General features: G+C 52.2%; 5 protein-coding genes across 5 annotated transcripts; 3 read left to right on the forward strand and 2 right to left on the reverse strand.

The window, feature by feature from the left end:
- Window positions 1–4,220: 4,220 nt before the first annotated feature.
- On the forward strand, window positions 4,221–6,019 carry KVR01_007897 (uncharacterized protein; the record flags this gene model as incomplete). Its single annotated transcript, XM_044784096.1, has 6 exons — window positions 4,221–4,524; window positions 4,598–4,617; window positions 4,675–4,779; window positions 4,910–5,292; window positions 5,414–5,509; window positions 5,659–6,019. The coding sequence occupies exons 1-6, from the start codon at window positions 4,323–4,325 to the stop codon at window positions 6,017–6,019; spliced, it is 1,167 nt and encodes a 388-aa protein (XP_044642875.1). The 5' UTR covers window positions 4,221–4,322.
- A 729-nt stretch (window positions 6,020–6,748) lies between these two features.
- KVR01_008159 (uncharacterized protein) lies at window positions 6,749–9,295 on the reverse strand. The gene is made up of 2 exons (XM_044791821.1): window positions 7,853–9,295; window positions 6,749–7,790 (listed from the first exon to the last, which is right to left on the reverse strand). The coding sequence occupies exons 1-2, from the start codon at window positions 8,043–8,045 to the stop codon at window positions 7,024–7,026; spliced, it is 960 nt and encodes a 319-aa protein (XP_044643137.1). The 5' UTR covers window positions 8,046–9,295; the 3' UTR covers window positions 6,749–7,023.
- Window positions 9,296–12,472: 3,177 nt separating this feature from the next.
- KVR01_008009 (uncharacterized protein) lies at window positions 12,473–15,326 on the forward strand. The gene is made up of 2 exons (XM_044791338.1): window positions 12,473–13,574; window positions 13,632–15,326. Exons 1-2 carry the CDS (start codon window positions 13,088–13,090, stop codon window positions 15,128–15,130), a joined length of 1,986 nt encoding a protein of 661 aa, XP_044642987.1. The 5' UTR covers window positions 12,473–13,087; the 3' UTR covers window positions 15,131–15,326.
- A 248-nt stretch (window positions 15,327–15,574) lies between these two features.
- On the forward strand, window positions 15,575–18,701 carry KVR01_008358 (uncharacterized protein). Its single transcript, XM_044791279.1, has 2 exons — window positions 15,575–17,961; window positions 18,031–18,701. Exons 1-2 carry the CDS (start codon window positions 16,615–16,617, stop codon window positions 18,676–18,678), a joined length of 1,995 nt encoding a protein of 664 aa, XP_044643336.1. The 5' UTR covers window positions 15,575–16,614; the 3' UTR covers window positions 18,679–18,701.
- Window positions 18,702–18,927: 226 nt separating this feature from the next.
- Window positions 18,928–20,937, reverse strand: KVR01_008267 (uncharacterized protein; the record flags this gene model as incomplete). Its single annotated transcript, XM_044783540.1, has 4 exons — window positions 20,414–20,937; window positions 20,262–20,346; window positions 20,061–20,193; window positions 18,928–19,995 (listed from the first exon to the last, which is right to left on the reverse strand). The coding sequence occupies exons 1-4, from the start codon at window positions 20,886–20,888 to the stop codon at window positions 18,928–18,930; spliced, it is 1,761 nt and encodes a 586-aa protein (XP_044643245.1). The 5' UTR covers window positions 20,889–20,937.
- Between the last annotated feature and the right edge of the window lie 88 nt (window positions 20,938–21,025).

Below are 21,025 nucleotides of genomic sequence, written 5' to 3' on the forward strand. Positions count from 1 at the left end.
GGTTATTATTACTATTATTACTATTAGCTTTCTCTTATAGGTTTAATAAGCTTTTAACCTTATTACTATTAATAATAATAATAATAATAGTATCTATAAACTTATTATAAAAATAAAAGCTATTAGTTATCCTTTTATTATTATTATTATAAATAGAAAGAAATAAAATAATTTTATATTAAAAGTTTATTATAAAAGTACTTTAAAAATACTTTAAAAATCTATTAAAAAAGTTTAACTTAAATAACTTATAAAAGTTATAAAATATAAAAGCTTAATCTTTATAGATTTTATAAAAAAGAATATTTAATTTAATAAATATAATTTAAAAGTTATTTTACTAATTAAAATATTAGTTAAGCTATACTTAAAGGAAAGAAAAACTTTATTAATTTTTTAATAATAATAATAATAAAAAAACTTATTATTATAATAAGGGCTATTAAATAATTATTTAATAAATTATTAAATAGATATTAAAAGTATATACTTTATAAAATCTATAAAGGTTATTTAATTAATTAATTAACTTTATTTAATATTAAATTTTATAATTAAATTAATTACTTAATAAAAAATTAAAAGCCTATTAAAATAATTCTTTTATTTAATAAAATAAAAGATTATATAATAAGTTTTAAAGGACTTTTAAATAAAAAAGTAGTAATTAAGTATATAGAAAAATATAGTTAATAATAGGAAGTAGTTAAAGAAAGAAAAGTTAGTTATTTTAAGTAAATAAAGTAGATTAAATACCTAATATTAAGTAATTAATTAATTAAATAAATTTACCTATAATTAATTTATTAATTTAAATTTAATTATTAACTTAACTATTTAATTTATAAATAATACTTTTCTATTTATATAATTATACTTAATTAGAACTTTATTAATTTTAATTTTATAATTTTTAATTAATATTATTATATTTACTTTATTTTATATTTTCTTTTAATATTTATATATAATAGAAATATCCCTAAATAACTTTAACTTTAAATTTAACCTTTTAAATATAAAAATAAAAATTAAGTAAAATCTCTATTTAAATTATAATCTAATAATTTATATTAATATTAATAATATAAATAATACTTTAAGTTATTAAAATATACCTTAATAAAATTAAAATTAAGGAAATATAAAGATAGATATTTATACTTTATATCTTTTATATTTATTACTTTAATTATCTCTATATTATAATATTATAAAGTATTATTTATTATAAAGATTAACTTTAAGCTTAAATATAGATTTATTTTTAATAAAATACTTTTATTAATTACTATAAGAAATACTTTTTATTATATAATCTTTATATACTATAATAATAAATAAGCTATTAGATATAATTATAAAGAGAATATAAAGATAAACTCTTTATTTAAAAACTTTTAATTTATAAAGTATATCTAATAAATATTTAACTAATTCTCTTTATATTATTTTATTTATTAAAATTAAATTTATTAATAAAAATAAATATCTTTATTATATAATTTAATTAATATATCTATTAGAGGTAATAGTTATAAAGCTTTTATTATATTAATAAATTAGTATATATATTTATTTATTACTTTATTTATAAACTTTAAGAATATTATTTATTATTTTATAATAATATTAATTTAAAACTATTTAATAAAGAAATATTATATTTTATTAAAATATAAATTTAATTTATTAAATAGAAAATCTTTAACTTTTAATCTATATAATTTATATATTAGTTAAACTTTATAAACTTATTATAAAAAGTAGGTTAATAAACTTTTAAAATTTATTACTTTAATTTAACTATATTTAATAATAATAATAATAATATACTTAAAGTAACTATATAAATAATAATAACCTTTTAATAATAACCTAAATTATCTTATAATAATATTAAAACTTAATTTATAACTATTTATTAAATAGTAATAAATTAAAGTATAAATAAAATTCTAACTATTAAAGTTTAAATAATAATAAATAATAACTAGCTATTATTAAAACCTCTTTTTTACTAATTAAGAAATATTAATAAACTAATAAGGGTATCCTATTAAGAAATATTAGATTTTCCACCTTACTAATAAAGTTTTAGTTTAACTAAGGAATAGGGGGTATTTAACCAGGGGGGGGCGTAACTTTATTTTTCCTAAACAGTGGTATTAACGATATTGCTAAGCCGGGAAGTGATTAAAACCCGGGAAAGTCCGCTCGAACTGGTAAACGCGTAGATAGACCGATACCTAGGTAGGTGAGACACTAGGAAGTCATCAGCGGCCTTGAAAATCCACCACAGGCCATCACAAGATAAGCTAACCCTTAGAAGGAAGGGCAAAGAACAGTCAGCAGGATCCCTATTAGCCTACCTAAGTATGGGCACGGGAGCCCTGAAGAAGACTCGGCTTGCAGGATTAACTACAGAATTCCCGATGTCAGATCGCCGAATAGAGCCAACTGGTATGATCCGGATACCTACATATGTAAGCAGGTATCACAGCTTCATAAAATGTGCAGCGACCGCTGAGATCTAGTTCCGGTAAGCCAGGTTAACATTTGAACCTAGGTACCCGGAAACACTGGTTGTGAAGTTCGCACTGAAGTCTTAGAGTTGGGATACAACGAAGGTAATCATGTAGGTGATACTGACGTTTGAATGAGTTGCAGTAACAGTCCATGCCTTGAGATACCACTGGGCCATCTGGAAGGGTAGCGAGCGTCAAGGGTGGTTGGATGATTGGCAAACGTAGACACAGCAGCCCATATAAGTTCCCTTGTCATCCAACAACTAATTCTGAGAGCCATGTGAAGAGATTAAAAGAATTTCGACTTGCAAGAAATGGTAGAGAGAACCTAGAGCTGCTGTCCTAAAGGAATTAGCCAGGAACAAAGGATGGCAAATTACTCTCATTGGATTTGAGCCACATCAACAGATGAAAATGGCTCCCCGGTACAAGCCACGTACATAGATATAGCTCGCACGCTGTCAAAATAGTACCTACCTGGGTAGATAGGTAGCTTGTTCACCAACTACAGCCCAGCAAGCATCGTCTGAGCCGCAATGGACATTGCGGACACGAGTGCAGGGCCGAGCCAACAGCGGATCACACAGGTCTTCTGCCGTGTTGATGAGCGGCTATGGCGCCGTCCCTTTGTGGCTCACTTGGGACTTGGGAGGCTTCAGGGTAGACTGATCTTGACCCGATTAGACACACATCACGTCGATCCCCCCCCCCCCCGTGCGCGCCCTGACAGCCTGACCGGTAGCTAGGTACAAGAATGCGCCGATCACTTCAAGTTATGCTTGCAAGTCCCCCGACAAGATTGACCGCCTCTTGAGCCCCAGCTGTAGGATTTGGATCAGCAACAAGACATCTTATCTTGTGCAATGCTGGTCGCGTCTACAATTGGGCCTCCTTGACAGGTGATTTTGGTACGCCAATCTGACATTGCTGACTTGCATATTCTCGAAACATCTAAGCTGCCCATGCAGTCGATCGGTGAAGGCTTTGGAGACGCATTCACCCAGCCTATGATTGCATGGAGCCATATAATACCTAGGGACTCGGGCGCTGACGACCCCCCTCGTCCCCGAGTCTGCCCACCAGGGTGCTCTATCCCGTGTCTGGTGCTATGCAGGCTGTGAACAGCCTTCTACGAGCGTTGCATCGGATTGAATGCCCAGGTGGCTGGTGCGCCCCCAATTTCTTTGTAGTTGTTCTTGGCGTGTACTTTAGTTTTTTGATGGGCCGTGTTGGATTCTGTCTCAGCATCAGTGCTTCCCCGGAATCGATGATGGCCAAGCAACAGAAGTACTCGGTAGCCCTGGAGGCTGGCTTGGCGCACTTCTGGCATCTGACTGTGCTTATTCATTACAGCCCTGGAGTCAATTATAGCCTGCCTGTGCTACAACACCGACCTAGGTTGGGACAATCCAACGTCTGTACGACAGGACTTCTGTATGCCATACCAAAGCACATATGCGGTAACGTTTGAACGTTTGACAACGGCGAACTAATCCGCCACTCAGGTACCTTGCTCACGAAATGCAACCCTCCAACCACTGTATACTCCCTTCTCAGGCAGCGAACACCGCCGCAACTCTAGTTACTGCTTGAACAAAATCAGACAGTCTGACTCTGCCAGTGCGAGAAATCAGCCTCCCCTTCCCGCTGACTCCTGGCGTATGTCCTCATGATAACATTTGAAGTCAAAACCTGTACGGAACCATCGGTTTAGCGCCGCAAAGGCTTCTGCTCCCGCCTTCCGATGATCTCTTAACAGAGACAATGTAACCAAGCTCAACAGCAGCTTCAAAGATGGCGACAAAAACTAGCGGCGCCACGCCCTCGCCTACACCGACTCCCCCTCCAGGCACGACGCCCAACCTCGGCCACCCAGAAACATCGAAAGGACCAATGACTATCGCCATTGGAGTTGTAATATCTCTGACCAGTTTGTGCTTCCTTCTGCGCACTTATGTCAGGATTTGGATCAAACGAACATGGACCTGCGAAGACTGTAAGCGTGTCTTACCCCGGAGTGAACAATAACCCAAGAAATAAACAACCGTCCCGGCTAACAATCAGAATAGGGCTTGCTCTATTCGCTTGGGTAAGTTACGACCGAGGCTTTGTAATTGCCTAGCACTGGGCAGGACTAATGGCGCAGATTGGGACAATCACTTACTGCGGCACTGGAGCAGCCACAATGGCACACCACGGCGGAGAACACGAGAGGGACTTGACACAAGCCCAGCTCAAAGAGGCATATTACGTACGTACAAAGCACTCACGCCACTTCCTCCCTCCCTCACATGAACCCTCCTACACATCCCGAAGAGAGATAGGAGGACAAATCCTTTGAGAAAAGACACATGCTGACACAAGACTTGGACGACGGGAAGTGGTTACACGTAGCCCGGATCCACTACGCCGTTGCCATCTGTGTGACCAAGCTCGCCATCCTCTGCCTGTACCGACGTGTGTTCTCGATGTACCCGAGGAGCACCTTCGACGCCACCGTCATCATGATGGCCATCCTGCTCGTGCTATACTACGTCGCCACTGTCATTGCCAAAATATGGGAATGCGTCCCACGGTCCCGGGCCTGGGACCAGTCCATTCCCGGCCACTGCATCGACATACTCATGCTGGTCAACGTCGACGGTGTATTCAACGTAGTGACTGATTTCATCATGGTCATAATGCCGCTCCGAGTGGTCTGGAATATGAATATGAAATTCTTAAAAAAGGTCCACGTCGTGTTGGCTTTCACTTTTGGCATGTGGTGAGAACCTTTCTTTGTTTAGAACATGGTTTGCCCTTTTTTTTCGTCTATTTTCTTTTTCTGTCAGCCTGTTCGACTTCCTACATGAATACAGGATTTCCAATTATTAACTATCCATAAGCGCCCCTGCATTCAGCCTGGTTGGGACCGTTGTCAGAATACAAGGCCACAAGAACCCAGACAAGACCTGGGTCCAGCCCAAGGTTATCATGTGGGCGTAAGTCGATTTTCCTCCATCATTGCCCCATCTCCTGGTCTCACGGCAACATGCTGCCAACTTCGGATGTGTGCGAAAATGGAGTGAAGACATTTCTGTAGTATGAGATGGTGGCTCATTACACTGACACACGAGGCTCATCTCGCCAGTCTGGCCGAGGTGGCAACAGGGATTCTCTGCGTGAGCTTCCCCGAGCTTGGGCTGCTCCTTAGGCGCGGCAGGCGCAGGCCAAGTATGCAAGCGAGCACTGGCATTAGGGAGGGTCGTTACCGCGAACAGAATGCCGCGTTCAACGGCATGCGTCGCAGTCTGCGGACGGTGGACAAGTGGGCCAGCCGCGGCGGTGGGAAATGTGAGCATGTCGAGCTGGACGAGGTCAGGCTTGTTAACCCCCCTGTGAATGCAGTCATAGTTGAGGGTAGGAAGCCGGTTCGACATGACCTTGCAATGTCATCCAGAAAGGTCGAGATCACGAGACAGGCCACACTGGACTCAGCTAGTATTGTGTAATTCCCAGGGGCGTCTTAACCTCCATTAATTCGTGTTCGAAACTCTACATGATTCCTACTGATACCTAGGTACTCTGCATTGATTGACAGATGCGTGGCCGAATGTGCATGTGAGCAGTTCGGAGGAAGGTAAGATTTGTTAAAAGACAGATGTTCAAACCCTATCACCGTACCTAGGTATGAAGGCGCCATGTATGTCCTCGGACGTATGCGGAATAGAAGCGAAACCACATATAACATGTTGCGGTCATAGATGGTCGTTGTGAATGCATGCGCACGGCGTCGATGCTTGTTGTATAATAGTCAACTCCATGATGATCGCACAAACCGGAAGATGGGATGAACCCACCCTGGGGCACCTGAGAAGGTTCAGCATGAGACCCACATGATTGCGCAAGCATCACTCGAGAGACGTGGACAGTTAACCACCATGACGCGGCAAGCACATAGAAACTTTCTTGAACTAATCTTGACCAGTAATTGCTGCGGTGTTCGCGATCTGTCATGAGATGAGGTCCGGACGACCCGCCGGCCTAGAGCAGTCTGGAATGAGCTCACCCTCAGAAGGGTCCACAGTTGGGTGGAACCGCCACTCCGAGGATGTTTCGGTACGCGAGACCAGGAGCCGGCGCTTTAAAATGGGGCCCAAATTGTTCAATGTCGGGGACTTACAAGAGTCGTCGGCCAGCTATCATACACAATTTTAAGGCCAATGCTTGAACAAAAGTGCTTGTGTAAATCGAATGTGTTTCAATAATCTATGTACAGATAATGCTGCCCTACATATGTAGTGAATAAGAGGGAGCCTAAATGAACCCGAATCCAACCGAGAAAATGTTTCCCATCAAATCCCTATATTTGTATTTGCTGGTCGGCCCAGGTGCCCACCAGCTGACCAATGCACCAGGAGTCCCGAAACGCCGTCAAATAAGTCAAGTTTACCCAGTGATATCATCAAATCAAAAGCCCATAAAACAACGCACAGAGGGGATGTACAGGATGCCTCTAAGCAGTCAACATGCCCATGAGGACGTAGCACACGAAGCCGATGATGACCCACCACATGAGCAGGCGGACGGCGACGTTCATCATCTGGTTGCGGTTCCTCCTGCGGGAGCGGTTGACAAAGTCGGAGCTGTCGTTGACGTTGGGGAACTTCTGGGCCTTGGGGACGCGCTCGCCGAGGAAGTTGCACAGCGGCTCCCAGCCCTCCTGGACGCGGAACTCGAGCAGGCGGCCCGGGTTGCGGCCCTCGTCGGTGGCGAGGCGCACGCACTTCTCGTAGTGGCGGCGGTAGATGTCCTTGCCCTTGTGCACAAAGTCGCCCTCGAAGAAGGTGTCGAAGAACATCTTGAGCATCGGGTAGTACATCTGGGCGGCCCAGGAGCCGGACAGGCCAAAGGGCAGGTAGGTGTTGGACAGCATGCGCAGCTCCGGGTCCGTCGCCCGCCAGTAGACGGTGGGCAGCGTCGACTTGTGCCACGAGTCCACGTCACGGCCCGTCAGTACCACCTTGGCCTCGGGGTACACCTCCATCAGCTCCTCGGCGAAGGCGCACGCGGGCCAGTCGCAGACGGCCTGGCAGTTGCCCAGCAGCTGGTCCCAGAACTCGCGCGTGCGGATGGCGCCCTCGGGAAGGGGCGACCGCTCGGGGAAGTACTTGGCCACGAGGGCGTCGTGCCACAGAAGGGCGTCTGGTGGGTTCTCGATCGAGGCGCACATCATGTGGTAGGTCTCGACGTAGCCGAGGTGCTGCATTGCCGCGCGCATGGCTGTGGGAGCTGGGTTAGTATCCACAGTTGTTTACTTGGCGATGGAGCGAGGGTTGACTTACAAGCTGTGCCTGTCCGTCCGACTGCCAGTAGAAGAACCTTCATTGGCACTGTCCTCTTGCGTCCCCGCTTGTCCATGTCTGTATCCTTTGTGAAGATATCCGTGATGGGCTTGCGGGAGTATGTGTCGGCATAGCAGGGCAGCTTGGACACTTGCTGCCCTGTCTTCTCTTGCTGTGGGACTTTGGAATACATTGTGGTTATGGTGTGATAGTATGGCTATATCGATTGGGTTCGATGTGATAACAACAAGTTCAACCGTGGAGAATGAGGGATGATGAATTGAACAATATGAATAACGAATGTGTATCTGGTTGAAGAGTTCAGACCAGAGTGTGGTTTGATGGAAGGCGCCTGGAAATGTGAGGCCGCTCTCAATGATCGAGGACCGAGAGACGGCGAGAAGATATAAGTGGTTTCGCTTCTTTTCCGTATGCGGTATACCTCCGAGGGGGTATAAGCTGGTAATAAACCACCTCCTCGACGGGACATGGACAAGGAGCAGGAAAGTCAAAAAGTAGAGAGACCCACCTGCCCACCCGGCGGACATGAACAAGGGGGTCAGGAGATAATGGAGATCTTATAAGTGGGTCCCATATCCATTTTGTTTCCTTGGGGCTCTCAGAGTCAACAGGCCGGGCAGCATGTACCCTCTGCAATCCCGGTCCATCCCTGAATATCAAAGGCTGGCCTCGTCCTGGCAGCTTGGAAGGGTGTGGGCTCTGAGGCGGTGGCTGCATGCCCGAATGGGAACACATTGTGCTCCCTCGATCCCTCATGCCAAGGTTCCAGCTTCCACGGGCCGCCACAGGGCTGTGTAATGAGTAGGCTGATTATCCCGGACGAGGACGACGACAAGTACGCCATCAATTTCCTCCACCCTGGTGTTTTTCCCTCCTGTATGCATGCCGATTGCATCCTTCGTTCCTAGGCAAATACTTTGTGCAGACCATGCAGGCCTTTGATCGCTTCGTTGGTGCTTCGTTGGTGCAGCATAACGTTGTACATTACGTCAGCACGACGGTTTCCAAGAAGTCATCACAGGAGACGTTATTCCACGGGTGTGAATTTACTCCGTAGACCAATAGCGTCATCGTCTGATACGTCGAGGATGGTTGATCAATATGACCCAAACCGGCCTTACTCTTGGTGGAACTGTCTGAACTCGATGATCCGGTCATCGATTCGTCCAAATTCAGCAAACAACAATCTTGTCTGTGTGTGTGCGTGTGTGTGCATGTTGCCTCGCAATAATGTTCGAGGACCACGTATCGAATGGGGAAGGCTGACGACCAGACTAGCCTGATTAGCTCGCATCTGTTCTCTCTCACATTGATTGCAGAAGGGTTCCAGAAGCCACACAGATGCAGAATTGCCAGTGTCGCTTGAAAGTGGGCCCCAGCGCTGTGGGGGGAACACTCCCCAGTCTGGAATCTCGGAAGTCGGGGGGGGTGGGCTGATGAGAGTGGCCGGTGGTGGAAATCGAATTTGTCCATAAACCGGCTTCCGGGCTGCCAAGACTTTTGATATATGAGACGGCTCGTCGTCCACCGTATGTGATTGAGTGAAAAGAATCCCCCGATGTGTGATAAGGACGATCACGACCATCAGCCGCCCTCGAATAAGAAGGTAGCCCACCGACCTGCCATTGACCTCGAAATTGGGCCGGCATATCTCATGTTCCGGGAGAAGTGAGCTGGAGGTTGAAACAAACAAATTCCCACTTCCGGCCAATAGTTGAAACTTGGGCATTTTTCCAGAGACCCCATCGGTTGGGTCCTGAAGTCAGATCGAAAATGGCATCCTCAACGTCATCCGGTCATTGGAGAAACCCACCCGGAATGGACGACTTTGATCGGCAGAAATCTGGCACCCCAGACCTTGGAAGCAGGTGCCCGGTCCACATCAGGGCCAGGGGCCTACGTAAGCCCCTGCGTGAGTGCTGCTTGCTGCTGGAAGAGGGATTGAGGCTGATGATGCACCTCCTGTCGTTGAGCCGAATCCGTCCCAGGGCCACCTTCGGGTGTCGCGTCCAAGCCCGTCTCGTCCCTAAAGCCCGGTCATGACAGGCCAATCCCGCCCCCTCGGGACACAGCCAAGACCCGCTGGAGGCCTACCACATCTATGCCAGTGTACATGAACATGCCCAGGTGGCAATTCTAGCCCCCGACACAAATGCCATAAAAAGAAAGAAATTGTGGCCCACGAGTCGTCACAGGCATCAGACGCAAGAGAGCCACCCTCAGCGACCCTTACTCGTAAATACGATGGCGGTCAATCACTCCAAATGTTCCAAAGTTTATGCTCTTCAAGGAAGCGTCCCCGGCGGTCGAGCATTTCCGGGACCCGGCTCGCTATGCAAGACTCAAGGAGGAAGCTGCGGAAGCTTACTGCTACAGGGCGGATATTTAGCCTGTCATTTCGCTTGACTACCTTATTTCTTGGCGGTCGATCAGAAGCTGCTGGAGGAGGAGGAGGAGGAGGAGGATTGGTGCAACGGTTGTTATCAGGGGGAGGGGGGGGGTCACACGTGCAAGGTACCAGTTCGCAGGTAGACTGGTGCTCTACACTGCAGTTAATAACAGGCGTGGGCAGGTGATGCTGTCCGCGGGTGGTGGCCACTGGCCAGTGGTCTGTCTGCACAGGTGCATGCACACCACCATCTGACTGGGGGGAGTACCTTGCCACTATAGGGCTGCTAGGTTTCATCGCTTCCCAATGGCAGCGCAAAGACCAGACATCGCCAAGGCGCAGGCACCCCGTTCATCCCACGGGCAGCCAACGGCAACAGATGACGGAGCCTGCATTGACTTTTACTATAAACATGATGGAAAGCTTGACCTCGAGTACATTGCGGGACCTCAAATCCCACCATCAAGAACGGGCCAGACTGTGCCAGAGTGTGACATGAGCAGGTGGATTGGCTGGAGACTATGTTTCGAACTTGGAAGAGGGAGACGCCTTCCGGTATCGCCCCCAAATGGACAGCCCCCATCAACAGATGTACAGATCGTCGACCTCCTGATGACTGCTGATCGTTCGCGTCCCACGCCGCCACGGTGCCATGGCCCAGGGGCCGTAGGCGCCGGCCCGCCTGTCACCTGCAGGAGCCCAGCTGCCCAGCGCGCCAGCATGCACGTTGAACGCCACAGGTCGAGACGGAAATACACAACATGTGTGTAGCCGCAGCCGACCCGACAGCCACGATACCGGTCCAGTGGGTCATGACCGACTTCCGGGCTGCCGGCCCCTCTGCCCCCATCGATGACACTGATGGGCACAGAAGTGGCCGAACTGGCAGGACTGGGCAGATCATGGCTCCAGTACTGGATCGCAAGGTCGGTAAGCGCGAATCAGGGGCACCCATCTGTGGGAACAAAAGGGGAGCATCCAGCTTGCCGCACGGGCTTCATGCTGCTCAGTCCAGAGATGCGGTCCTGCACATTTCGGGCCTGTCGTGGACATGAATAAGTCGTCGTGCAGTTCTTTACCGTTGCAGGACTGCCTGAATTGCACGCCTCTATACCAGAAACCCTACAGCTATCGTGCCGCCTTGGCTGCCGCCTTGGCACCGGACAGGTCGGAACGGTTCTGCGTGATACAGCAGAGTCCCTGGCCTGACATCCAATACCAAGGGCTTGGGTCAGCAGTGTTTCCTGTTTCTACCATGGTAATTTCACTGTACGTGAGGTGGGGGTCGCAAGGAATCACGGCCTCGGGAGTCGGGGGCCCGTACAAGACCGGATGAGATACGGGAATACAGAGTGGTTGGCTTCGCCAGCTCAGCGGGATGTGGCGCTCCGCGTTGATGGGCTGCCCCGATATCAACCTCAAGTTACATAGAAGTTCGATTCGCGGTGTGGCATGTACACGATGGCTGGTACCGAGGCTAGGCTTCGTCATTGTGCGCTGGCTCGAGTGTTTTCTTTTCCCCTGCTTGCTCCCTTTTCCCTGGCGCATGGAGCATTCAAGAGGGAATGGGGCGGGAAAAGAGGGTCCTGAGTACGACCCGCACCACGCGTAATGCCCCTTCACCTCTGGGCCGGATCTTGGTTGATCTGGCCCGTGAGTAGCACCGCCCGAGGCCACACTTTGAACAGGACGAGCGAATAGGTCTTGTCGTCAGATGAGTGCGCGGCTGATGACAAGTTCACTGCCGAACAGTCAACTCCCATCCAGTCATCGTCTGATGCGACGGCCTCCTGGGGACACAGCAATGACGGAAAAGGGGAGGGGGCGATGGATGGCGAGGCGGAGTTGTGCTTGACAGGCTTCCTGCTGTTCTGCAGCAGGCCAGGGCCGGGTAGGCTGATATCATCGTCCTCTTGGGCTGCCCACTCAGAATCTGGAGTACGCGATCCTATTTCCCCCACTGCCATTCTCGGCCATGCGAGTGGGTGACAGCTGCTGGGTCTCGTGGGGAATTGCAGTCAATTTTCTCCGGTGGAGCCAGAGTTTGAGGCAGTGGGCCCGGCGACTAAGAAGAAGGGCTGCCGCCCACGCTTGGAAGGCCCGGTTGTCGATCATCGGTGATCCAGGGTGACAACCCGGGTCAGGGGGTCAGAACGCTCAGATACAGTGCCCTCCCTCCCAGTCTCCCCCCCTCCAGGTCCTGGGTTGACTTTCACTGTACCGACTCCCATTGAATTCTGATCGTTCTCATCTGGCGACCCTGGTTATCACCCGCCTGTCTCGCCAGGGATGGACTGAGATTGATTGCCTGTCGCAGCCAGCATCCCGGTGGCCCATTTTATTCCACGCAGACTGTGGCTTGTTGAGTAAGTACACGCAAACCTTTGCCGCTGCCGATATTGACTTGTTGCTCTGCCTGCAAGTTGCAAGGTTTGCCTTCCAACCTTCCAACCTTCCATTTCTATTTCGAGCCATCCTGCTTTGGTGACTTTTCTGAGTTGCCTCTCCATCTCATCATCTGCTGCCGATATTCCCGGCCTGTCATTCCTTTCCCAACTCCGTACCATTCATTCTACGACACTCACTCACTTTCTGTTCTCTATTTTCAAAATCAGTTTTCTTTGTTTCCCCTTTGCTACTTAGCAGGGTTTGATGCTCATATTACTAGCACCCTTGTAAAGACTCGTACTACCAGTGCACGACGTCTGATCCAATTCGAGAAATAAGAGGGGACTTTTAGAATTGTGAAGAACACCCCCTCGCACTATATCGATCAACACCATAATAAGGCAGAGCAGGAGGGGCAGGCTCCCACACTGACCAACATGGCACAACAAACAACCCCAGCTCACTCACAACAGAGCGAGCTGGCGCCACCGGGCCAGTTTGATATCATGCACGAGTCTTCTGTGAACGAGAAGGGCGACTTTGGGAGCGGGGCGGACTTCGACACATTTGTGAACCAGGAACAACTTGAACGGAGAGGAGCTGTCTCGCCCGGTGTGGCATCATCGTCCTCGTCCGTCACGGTGTTCGACCCCACAAGTAGCCCGCGTGAGAGATACTTTGACTCGGAGGACGACATGGGCAAGGAGAACGCCCCGTTCCTGTCGCGAGACGTCGAGAAGGAGGAGCACAGGAAGCCTGCGCCGGAGCACGTCACATGGATGTCTCTGCCACGCAAGGGCCAGCTGGCCATCCTGTTCATGTGCCGGTTCGTCGACTTCCTGCAGGTGGCCAGCCTGCAGGCGTACGTCTTCTACCAGCTGAAGCACATGGCCGAGCAGCGGACGAAGGAGACGGGCGGCGCAGGTATGTCAACACCCGGAACCTCCCCCAAGTGGTGTTTGGTGCTGACCCATCTTGTAGAAGCGATCCTCTCCGACGCCCAGATATCAGCACAAGCCGGTCTCCTCACGGGCTGCTTCACCGGCGCGCAGGTCCTGACAGCCATCGCCTGGGGCAAGGCAGCTGACTCGACCAGGTGGTGGGGAGGCCGCAAGATGGTGCTCCTGATCGGAACCCTGGGGACCGCCGTCGGGTGCTTCGGATATGGGTTCTCGCAGAGCTTCGCCGCCGCCATGGCATGGCGCATCTTCTCGGGCTCGATCAACGGCCTGGTTGGCATCATCCGCACCATGATCTCCGAGATCACCGTCGAGAGGAAGTACCAGTCCCGTGCGTTCCTCATCCTGCCCATGAGCTTCAACGTCGCCGGGATCCTCGGCCCCATCATCGGCGGCTGGCTGGCCGACCCGGCCATGACCCTCCCGGGCTGGTTCGGCCCCGAGGGTCCTCTGTACTCGCCCATGGTCGAGAAGTACCCCTTCGCCCTGCCGTCGATCATGAACGCCGTCTTCCTGTTCGTCACCTTCCTGTTCGTCTTGTTCGGCCTCGAGGAGACGTCCAAGGGCAAGAAGGGCTCGTACGACGCTGGCCTGTACGCCGCCGCGCGCGCAAAGGCCTTTGTCCTGCGCCGGCCCCTCGACTACGTCTACCACTCCCGCGCCGGCTACTCGGAGCTGCACTTTGAGGAGAAGTCCGAGAGCCCGCAGCCGACCATGACGGAGCCCAAGAAGCGCAGGGTGCTCCCCTTCGGCCGCCTGTGGACCAAGAACGTCGTCTGCACGCTCCTCTCGCAGGCCTTCTACGACTTCCACCTGGGCGCCTTCACTAACCTGTGGTCGCTGTTCCTGTCCTCGCCCCGCCCGGGTTTTGCCCCCGCCCACGTCGACGCCGGCATCCCCACCGCGGCCGAGATCGAGTCCCGCGGCGCCGTCGGCAGGCGCAACCTGCTCTGGTTCGCGGGCGGGCTGGGCATGCCGGCGTCGACCGTCGGCAACGCGACCTCGATCCTCGGCGTCCTGGGCATGCTGCTGCAGGTGGTCATGTACCCGCCCGTGCACGCGCGGCTGGGCACCCTGCGGTCGTTCCGCTACTTCCTCATCATCTTCCCCGTGGCGTACCTGCTGGCGCCGTTCCTGGCCGTGATGCCCCAGTCGGCCAACGACGACGGCACCACCAGCACGTCGACGGTCCTGTGGTTCGGCATCGTGCTCATCCTGTTCCTGCACACGTCGGCCCGCACCATGACCCTGCCCGCCAGCATCATCCTGCTCAACAACTGCAGCCCGCACCCCTCCGTGCTCGGCACCATCCACGGCATCGGCCAGTCCGTCTCGGCTGGGTTCCGCACTGTTGGGCCCATCGTTGGCGGCTACTGGTACGGCGTCGGGCTTGACTGGGGCATGGTCGCCTTCAGCTGGTGGGCCGTCGGCGCCGTCGCCATTGGCGGCTGGATCTCGAGTCTCATACTGTATGAGGGCAGCGGCAAGGAGATCGAGCTGGACGACGACGACGACGAGTAAGCTGCACGCCCCGTTTCATTGGCGGGCGGCTCAGGCGGGTCCTTTCTTTTTGTGGATGCATCGGGAATAGGGATGGGTTTTATTGATGTCATGACTTCGGTGTATATATTGCCATATACTTTTGCCCTGGACGGTGTAGATATAGCATAGCGAGATTCGTTTAATACATATGTACCACTGTATTATCAAACAAAAATCATCTGTACCCATCAGCTGTTTGTTCTCGTGAGTTGACCGCATCATGACCTTATGCAGGACTATGTATGACCAAGCTGCCAGCTAAAGGACACCCGATTCAAGCACCTGATAATAAGCTTCGGTCCTGCATCTCGGCAACCCTATAGGGTGAGCAACGTGTCGATCCATGAGGTGGTATCTCGACTACTGCGGCTCACGAATCTGTCTGTCTCATTTAGTATGCATGCCCGGCACTCAGAGACCAGTCGCTTGGGATTCCGCCGTTTTGCAAAAGCAATCTCGCGGCTGCAGAGCCTCAGAGCTACGCCGAGGATCAGCCAGACTGCCAGACCAGCCGCCCGAATATTCCCAAAGCCGTATCACGCGAGCGCTAGCAGGCGGTAGACCATCCTCTCGGGGCAAGTTAGGCAAGTTAGCCTGCAGTCATGCGGCGCAAAAATGACACCTCGGTCCTTTCTCCTCACCGAAAAACCCCTCCTGAAGTCCAACCTGGCCCGGCATTGTGCCCAAACAAGCCGCAAGGGCACGAGCTTGCCCTCCCGTTGGTGCATCTTCTCTCGTGCCCGGCGGATCGGCCTGATGCTGTTCCCCGTGGGAGACAGCCCCGCCCATGTCGACATCGGATAGTACACTAGTACCACCACTTATCGCCGGTTTATCACCACAGGAGCCCCATGGGTCCCAGGGCCGAGGCCTCGGTGCTGGCACGCCAGTCGCCAATCAACGCCGCAGCAGAGGAGGGCCACCTTGCCCACCTTGCCCACAGGGCGCACCTCATCGTGCCCGGTGGAGCTGACAGGCGGTGACCGTTGGACAAGCTGAACAAGCTCACTGTCGTCCTGCAGGACACTGCAGGACACCTTGCGCCAAGGGAGAGGCGAGTCAGGGGTCTTAGACACATCCTGTGGTAGGCGATCGACCGCCAAAGAAAGTTTTCTCAGCGTTGCCGGCACCTCGATACTGCCTGCGGTTACCTGGCCTTCTCCTGCTCACGACGCCGGCGGGCCAACCTTGGAACACCATAGATCTCGGCAGTCCTGTCACGCTTTTCCTCTCCCCCAATAGATTCCTTGCCACTCGTTGGTTTAGATTTTAATTAGACCCAAGAGGCGGAAAAAGACTCGGCAGACCCATATATGGGGTGATCGACGTCACAATCTCACCGACACCCCGGGGCCAGGCTCTTGTCTCTAATTTTGCGGAGGTGGCAGTGCTGGGAAGAGGGTCGAGCCGTGTGCCTGGCGTTGCCGAATTGCCGTGCGTTCGTGGCGGCCAACGAGGGCAGAATGATGTTTGGGGAGAAGGATCCTCACCGCTCTGACCTCTTCATCTACGACACAGACAGGCTGCAGAGCGACATCCTGCTGCACGATGGCACCTCCCACCTGAGATATCAGGAGTATGCGGTTTTCGCAAAGGACAGCGACTACGCCAGCACGGTCCAGTCGTCCGAGACGGACAATGACCGGCCTTTCCTCAAGCATGTCGGCCAGTGCATCATCGGCGAGGATGGCAAGGGCGACGATCTATTCCACCAGGCCATGAGGGAGGACCAGTCGGTTGACATGCAGGGGAACTGGGGGCCCAGGTGGAAAGGCTCGCCACATCTGCTGCAGGGGAGAGTGAGGCAGGTCATCTGCCACCGCCGCAAGAACCACAGGTCCAGCGAGGACATGAACCTGGACGGGCTGCACCTCACCAGGGCAGACTTCAGCCTCATGGACCTGCACCCGGCCACGCTGCAGTACGTGAGGCGCACGACCGTCGAGTCCATGTTCTGGGACCGCCACCACGAGAAGCTGAGCATCATCATGTCCTTCCCGTCGGACCCAACGGCGCCGTACGACTTCCTGTCCATGACGCACAGCATCCCCGACCGGACGACGACCGTCCTGGTGCGGCAGTCCTTCGACCCGAACCAGCACACCGTCGAGGACCTGGACCAGTACGACCAGCGGATGCAGAGCTGCAAGTCACACTGGGCCCACCCCCTCGTGATCCCGGTGATGCTCCTGCAGGTGCAGTTCGCGTGGACCGAGCAGGCCGTGGCAGACAACCACAGCGAGGTCGTCGCCGTGGAGAGGGACGTGAGCAACATGGCGGGCTTCGACGCCTTCGACGAGACGGCGCGGCGGCGGCGGACGAGCTCCTCTGCAGGCGGGCCACCAAACCGGCAGGGCATGGCCCCGGGCCACAGCCACAAAGGCGGCGGCGGCGGCGGCGGCACAGGGAGCCAGACGGGGTCGGGCCAGCAGCAGCAGGTGTACAAGAAGTCGACCGAGCTGATGAAGAACGCGCACGACGTCCTCAAGCGCAGCATCCGGCTGCTCGACACGCTGCAATGGATGGACCGCGCCATCAAGATCCTCATCGAGGCCGGGGATGCCCTCGACGACGTCCGGCAGGACTCGGATGGGCCCCCGGCTTCCAGCACCGCGTCGTCGTTCCCCATGCCGCTGTCTGCGCGCGGAAGGGTCGGCACTGGGCTGCTCAAGGCGAGGATCCAGGAGGACCCGCTTACCGGCCACTGGCACGAGATCAAGCAGTACCTGGATGGTCTGCTGCAGCTTTGCCTGTCGCTCAAGACGGACCGGACGATTTTGGAAATGAGATGCAAGGCGTTGGTGGATATAGTGAGTCCATGATGCTACATGAGGGTAGTTACATGTGCAGTTTGCGGCTTCATGCTAACTTGCTCTCAGATTTACAGTAAAATGGCCCAAGAAGATAATAATCTCAACGCACGGATGGCCGTGTCCTCCTCGCGGGACTCATCCTCAATGAAGGCACTGGCGGTCATCACTGCAATATTCCTGCCAGGCGAGTTCATGTCGTCCCTCTTCGGCATGTCGATATTCGACTGGCAGCCCGGGGGCGACCAGGACGGGGGAGACGGCGGCGACTCGGTAGTAAGCTGGCGCTTCTGGATATATTGGTCCATCACCGTGCCCCTGACCATCGGCATCCTGGTGTGCTGGCGTGCGTGGTGGGTGGGCCAGGATCGGTACTTCAGGAAGCATCTGTCCAAGGACCTCAGTGAGGAGAGGTACTGGACCGATGATAGGAAGCCGCGAGAGCTGGAGACTAGCTTTCTTCACGATTTTATATACATGTCGGTGCGGCGGGGAGAGACGGTGGCCGAGGCCAGGGGCGGCACTGCCATGTTCCCGAGCTCGAGGAAAGGCTCGAGCTCGAGCGACGAGGACGGCATCAAGTGGTTCAGCAAAGGCTCGAGGAGCAAGACGCTTTCGAGCACTGGGCTCACCAGCCCGCCGCCTGTTTTTCGGCTGAGGCAGATAGTGTTCGACGAGGGCGAGAAGGGGCGGAGAAGGAGCACGGGGTTGGTATAGTAATGGCTCAACTTAATGAAAAAGAAAAAAAAAAGAGCAAAATGAATTCAAATATGAATCGTATCCCTTAGCAAGATGATCAGAATTGGCATCTTCCCGAGGTCGCATCGTTCGGTGCCTCATTAAGGAGTCCAAACGGGTTAAGCATGGTATTTATATGCAGATGACCTTGCTCAGATTAATGAACAGGGCAACATGAGCATGAAGGTGAACCTGCTGAAGTCTCTGCGCGACCCCCTCTCAACTCGATCAGGCCCCAGCAGCCGCTTGAGCAGCAGCCAGCAGCGCCTCCCCGACAGCAATAACATCACCATCGTCAATGCCCTCAAGGACCGGGCCCACAAACGGCGCAAGAATGAGCAGGCCCCCAACACCACCAAGCGCCTCCAGCACGCCCATGACCGCAGTGCAGTTCGAGTCCCACGCAGAGCTCGGCTGGAACACGGCCTCGGTGGCGTTCCCGAGCCCCAGCACGACAAGCTGGGCCTCCTCCTCGCACGACCCGTCCTCCTCCCCGACCGGCAGCGCCGGCCACCCAAACCCGTCCCCGGCCAGCCCGTCCACGGGATCCTTTGCAAAGGCAGCCCACGCCGCCCGCATGTACCGCCCCATGGCGGCCTCGGCGGGGGTGTCCCGCCCGCCGAGCGCCTCGGAGGTCCCAAAGAGCGGGTTCAGCTCCGCGCCGTGGTACGCGCCCAGGGAGGGGTCCACGGTGAGCCGCATGTTGGGGTAGTCGGCGGCATACACGTACCGCCACGCCGGGACGTCGGGCGCCGCCGCCGCGAGGGACTCGGCGCTCTCGGCCGTGGGGCACCCGAAGAAGGCGAGGGTGTGCCAGGCCCAGTACGCCGGGGGCAGCACGAGCCCCAGCAGCGCAAAGTCGATCGCGAACGAGTTGCCGTCCTGGGCGTTGCTGCCGTGCAGGCGGGGGACCTGCGCGAAGGCGCCCGACTCGGTGAGTGAGTCGTACGCGGCGAAGGCGGTCTTGTTGTCTGCGGTCGGGGCGAAGGTGCCCAGGACCGAGGTCGTCGAGGGCACCTTTGCGGCGGCGGCGGAGACCGCTTCCGCGGGCTGGGCGCGGAGGCACGAGACTGCCGCGGCGAGGCCTTCTGCGGTGGCCGAGGTGGTGTTGCAGCCCAGGAGGGTCGCGACGGCCGCGAACGACGCCGTCGAGTCTGGGGCCGGGGCGCCGAAGCTGTCGGCTGTTCCGGACTGGGTGATCAGGCCGTGGGCGATGGGGTCCTCGGCGTAGACGTAACCATATGTCGAGATGGAGGTCGAGCCGGCGGACTGGCCAAAGAGTGTGATACGCTCAGGCTAAGAGGCTTTGGTTAGCATGGGCTCAGCATAATGGTGAGAGGTAGGTGTGGTGGCAAAATTACATCTCCACCGAACGCTGCTACGTTCTCTCTCGCCCATTCGATCGCGAGACGCTGGTCCAGAAGACCGGCGTTGGGCTCGACATTGGCTACCGAGGGTTGTAGGCCGGGGAAGCCAAAGACATTGGTCCGGTAACTGGAACAAGTGCAACGTGTGTTAGTGACGATCAGAGATAGACATGTCTCGGGAACGGGCATGCTTACTTGGTCGAGATGACCACGACGTCCTCATCATCTGCGAAGTACTGGCCCGTCAAGAATGGATTGTGGGAGGAACCGCCCTGGAAGCCTATGGCGGGTCAGCGAGGGAGCACTCGTGTCTTCTAAGGAATAGGATGAGGTCTGGATGCACGTACCGCCGCCGTGGATGAAGAACAAGACCGCCTTTGCCCTCTCTCCGACTTGGGGTTTCGTCCACACATTCAGGGTGAGACAATCTTCCCCCATAGCATTACCCTGGCCTGTGATTGTCCTCAGGTAGTCTTCCGCTGTAGGGGTAAGATTGTACCCGGCGGCCGTGAGCACGCTGTAGTCTGGATTCCCAGTATTTGTCACGCACATCAGTCCGTACGAACTGGCATCGATTGGGAGGCTGGACCGGTATGGCTCTGGGGCGGCGAACCGCAGGTCTCCAATTGGTGGTTGTGCAAATGGGATTCCGAGATATTCAGATACATCTGAGCGGTTGGCCGCTGCGTGGCCCTGGATGATTCCACTCGTCGTGTTGACTCGTTGTCCGACATCAAATGTACGGGGCAGGACGGAGCAGTGTGCACCGGAAATCGTCAACACGATTCCCAGTGCCTGAACGGTGCATCGAATGAGCGTCATGTTTGGCGTAGCCGTTGAAAGAAATTTAACGAGTGACAATAATACAAATGAGAGCTCGGATAACGGGCTAGGGAAAATGAAGTTGAGGCAGCGGGTAAGTGTAAGTCATCTAAATACTCAAGTATGCAGAACATCCA

Source organism: Diaporthe batatas (assembly GCF_019321695.1).
Source record: "Diaporthe batatas strain CRI 302-4 chromosome Unknown Contig00009, whole genome shotgun sequence".
In the NCBI taxonomy this organism is placed as follows: Eukaryota; Fungi; Ascomycota; class Sordariomycetes; order Diaporthales; family Diaporthaceae; genus Diaporthe; species Diaporthe batatas.

Excerpts from the sequence above, each read along its gene's own strand:
- KVR01_008159 (XM_044791821.1), bottom strand. The coding sequence starts at position 8,045 with ATGTATTCCAAAGTCCCACAGCAAGAGAAGACAGGGCAGCAAGTGTCC. Across the intron at positions 7,791-7,852 it reads CGGACGGACAGGCACAGCTT|CCATGCGCGCGGCAATGCAG; the intron begins GTAAGTCAACCC and ends CAGCTCCCACAG.
- KVR01_008009 (XM_044791338.1), top strand. The coding sequence starts at position 13,088 with ATGGCACAACAAACAACCCCAGCTCACTCACAACAGAGCGAGCTGGCG. Across the intron at positions 13,575-13,631 it reads GAAGGAGACGGGCGGCGCAG|AAGCGATCCTCTCCGACGCC; the intron begins GTATGTCAACAC and ends CCCATCTTGTAG.
- KVR01_008358 (XM_044791279.1), top strand. The coding sequence starts at position 16,615 with ATGATGTTTGGGGAGAAGGATCCTCACCGCTCTGACCTCTTCATCTAC. Across the intron at positions 17,962-18,030 it reads GCAAGGCGTTGGTGGATATA|ATTTACAGTAAAATGGCCCA; the intron begins GTGAGTCCATGA and ends ACTTGCTCTCAG.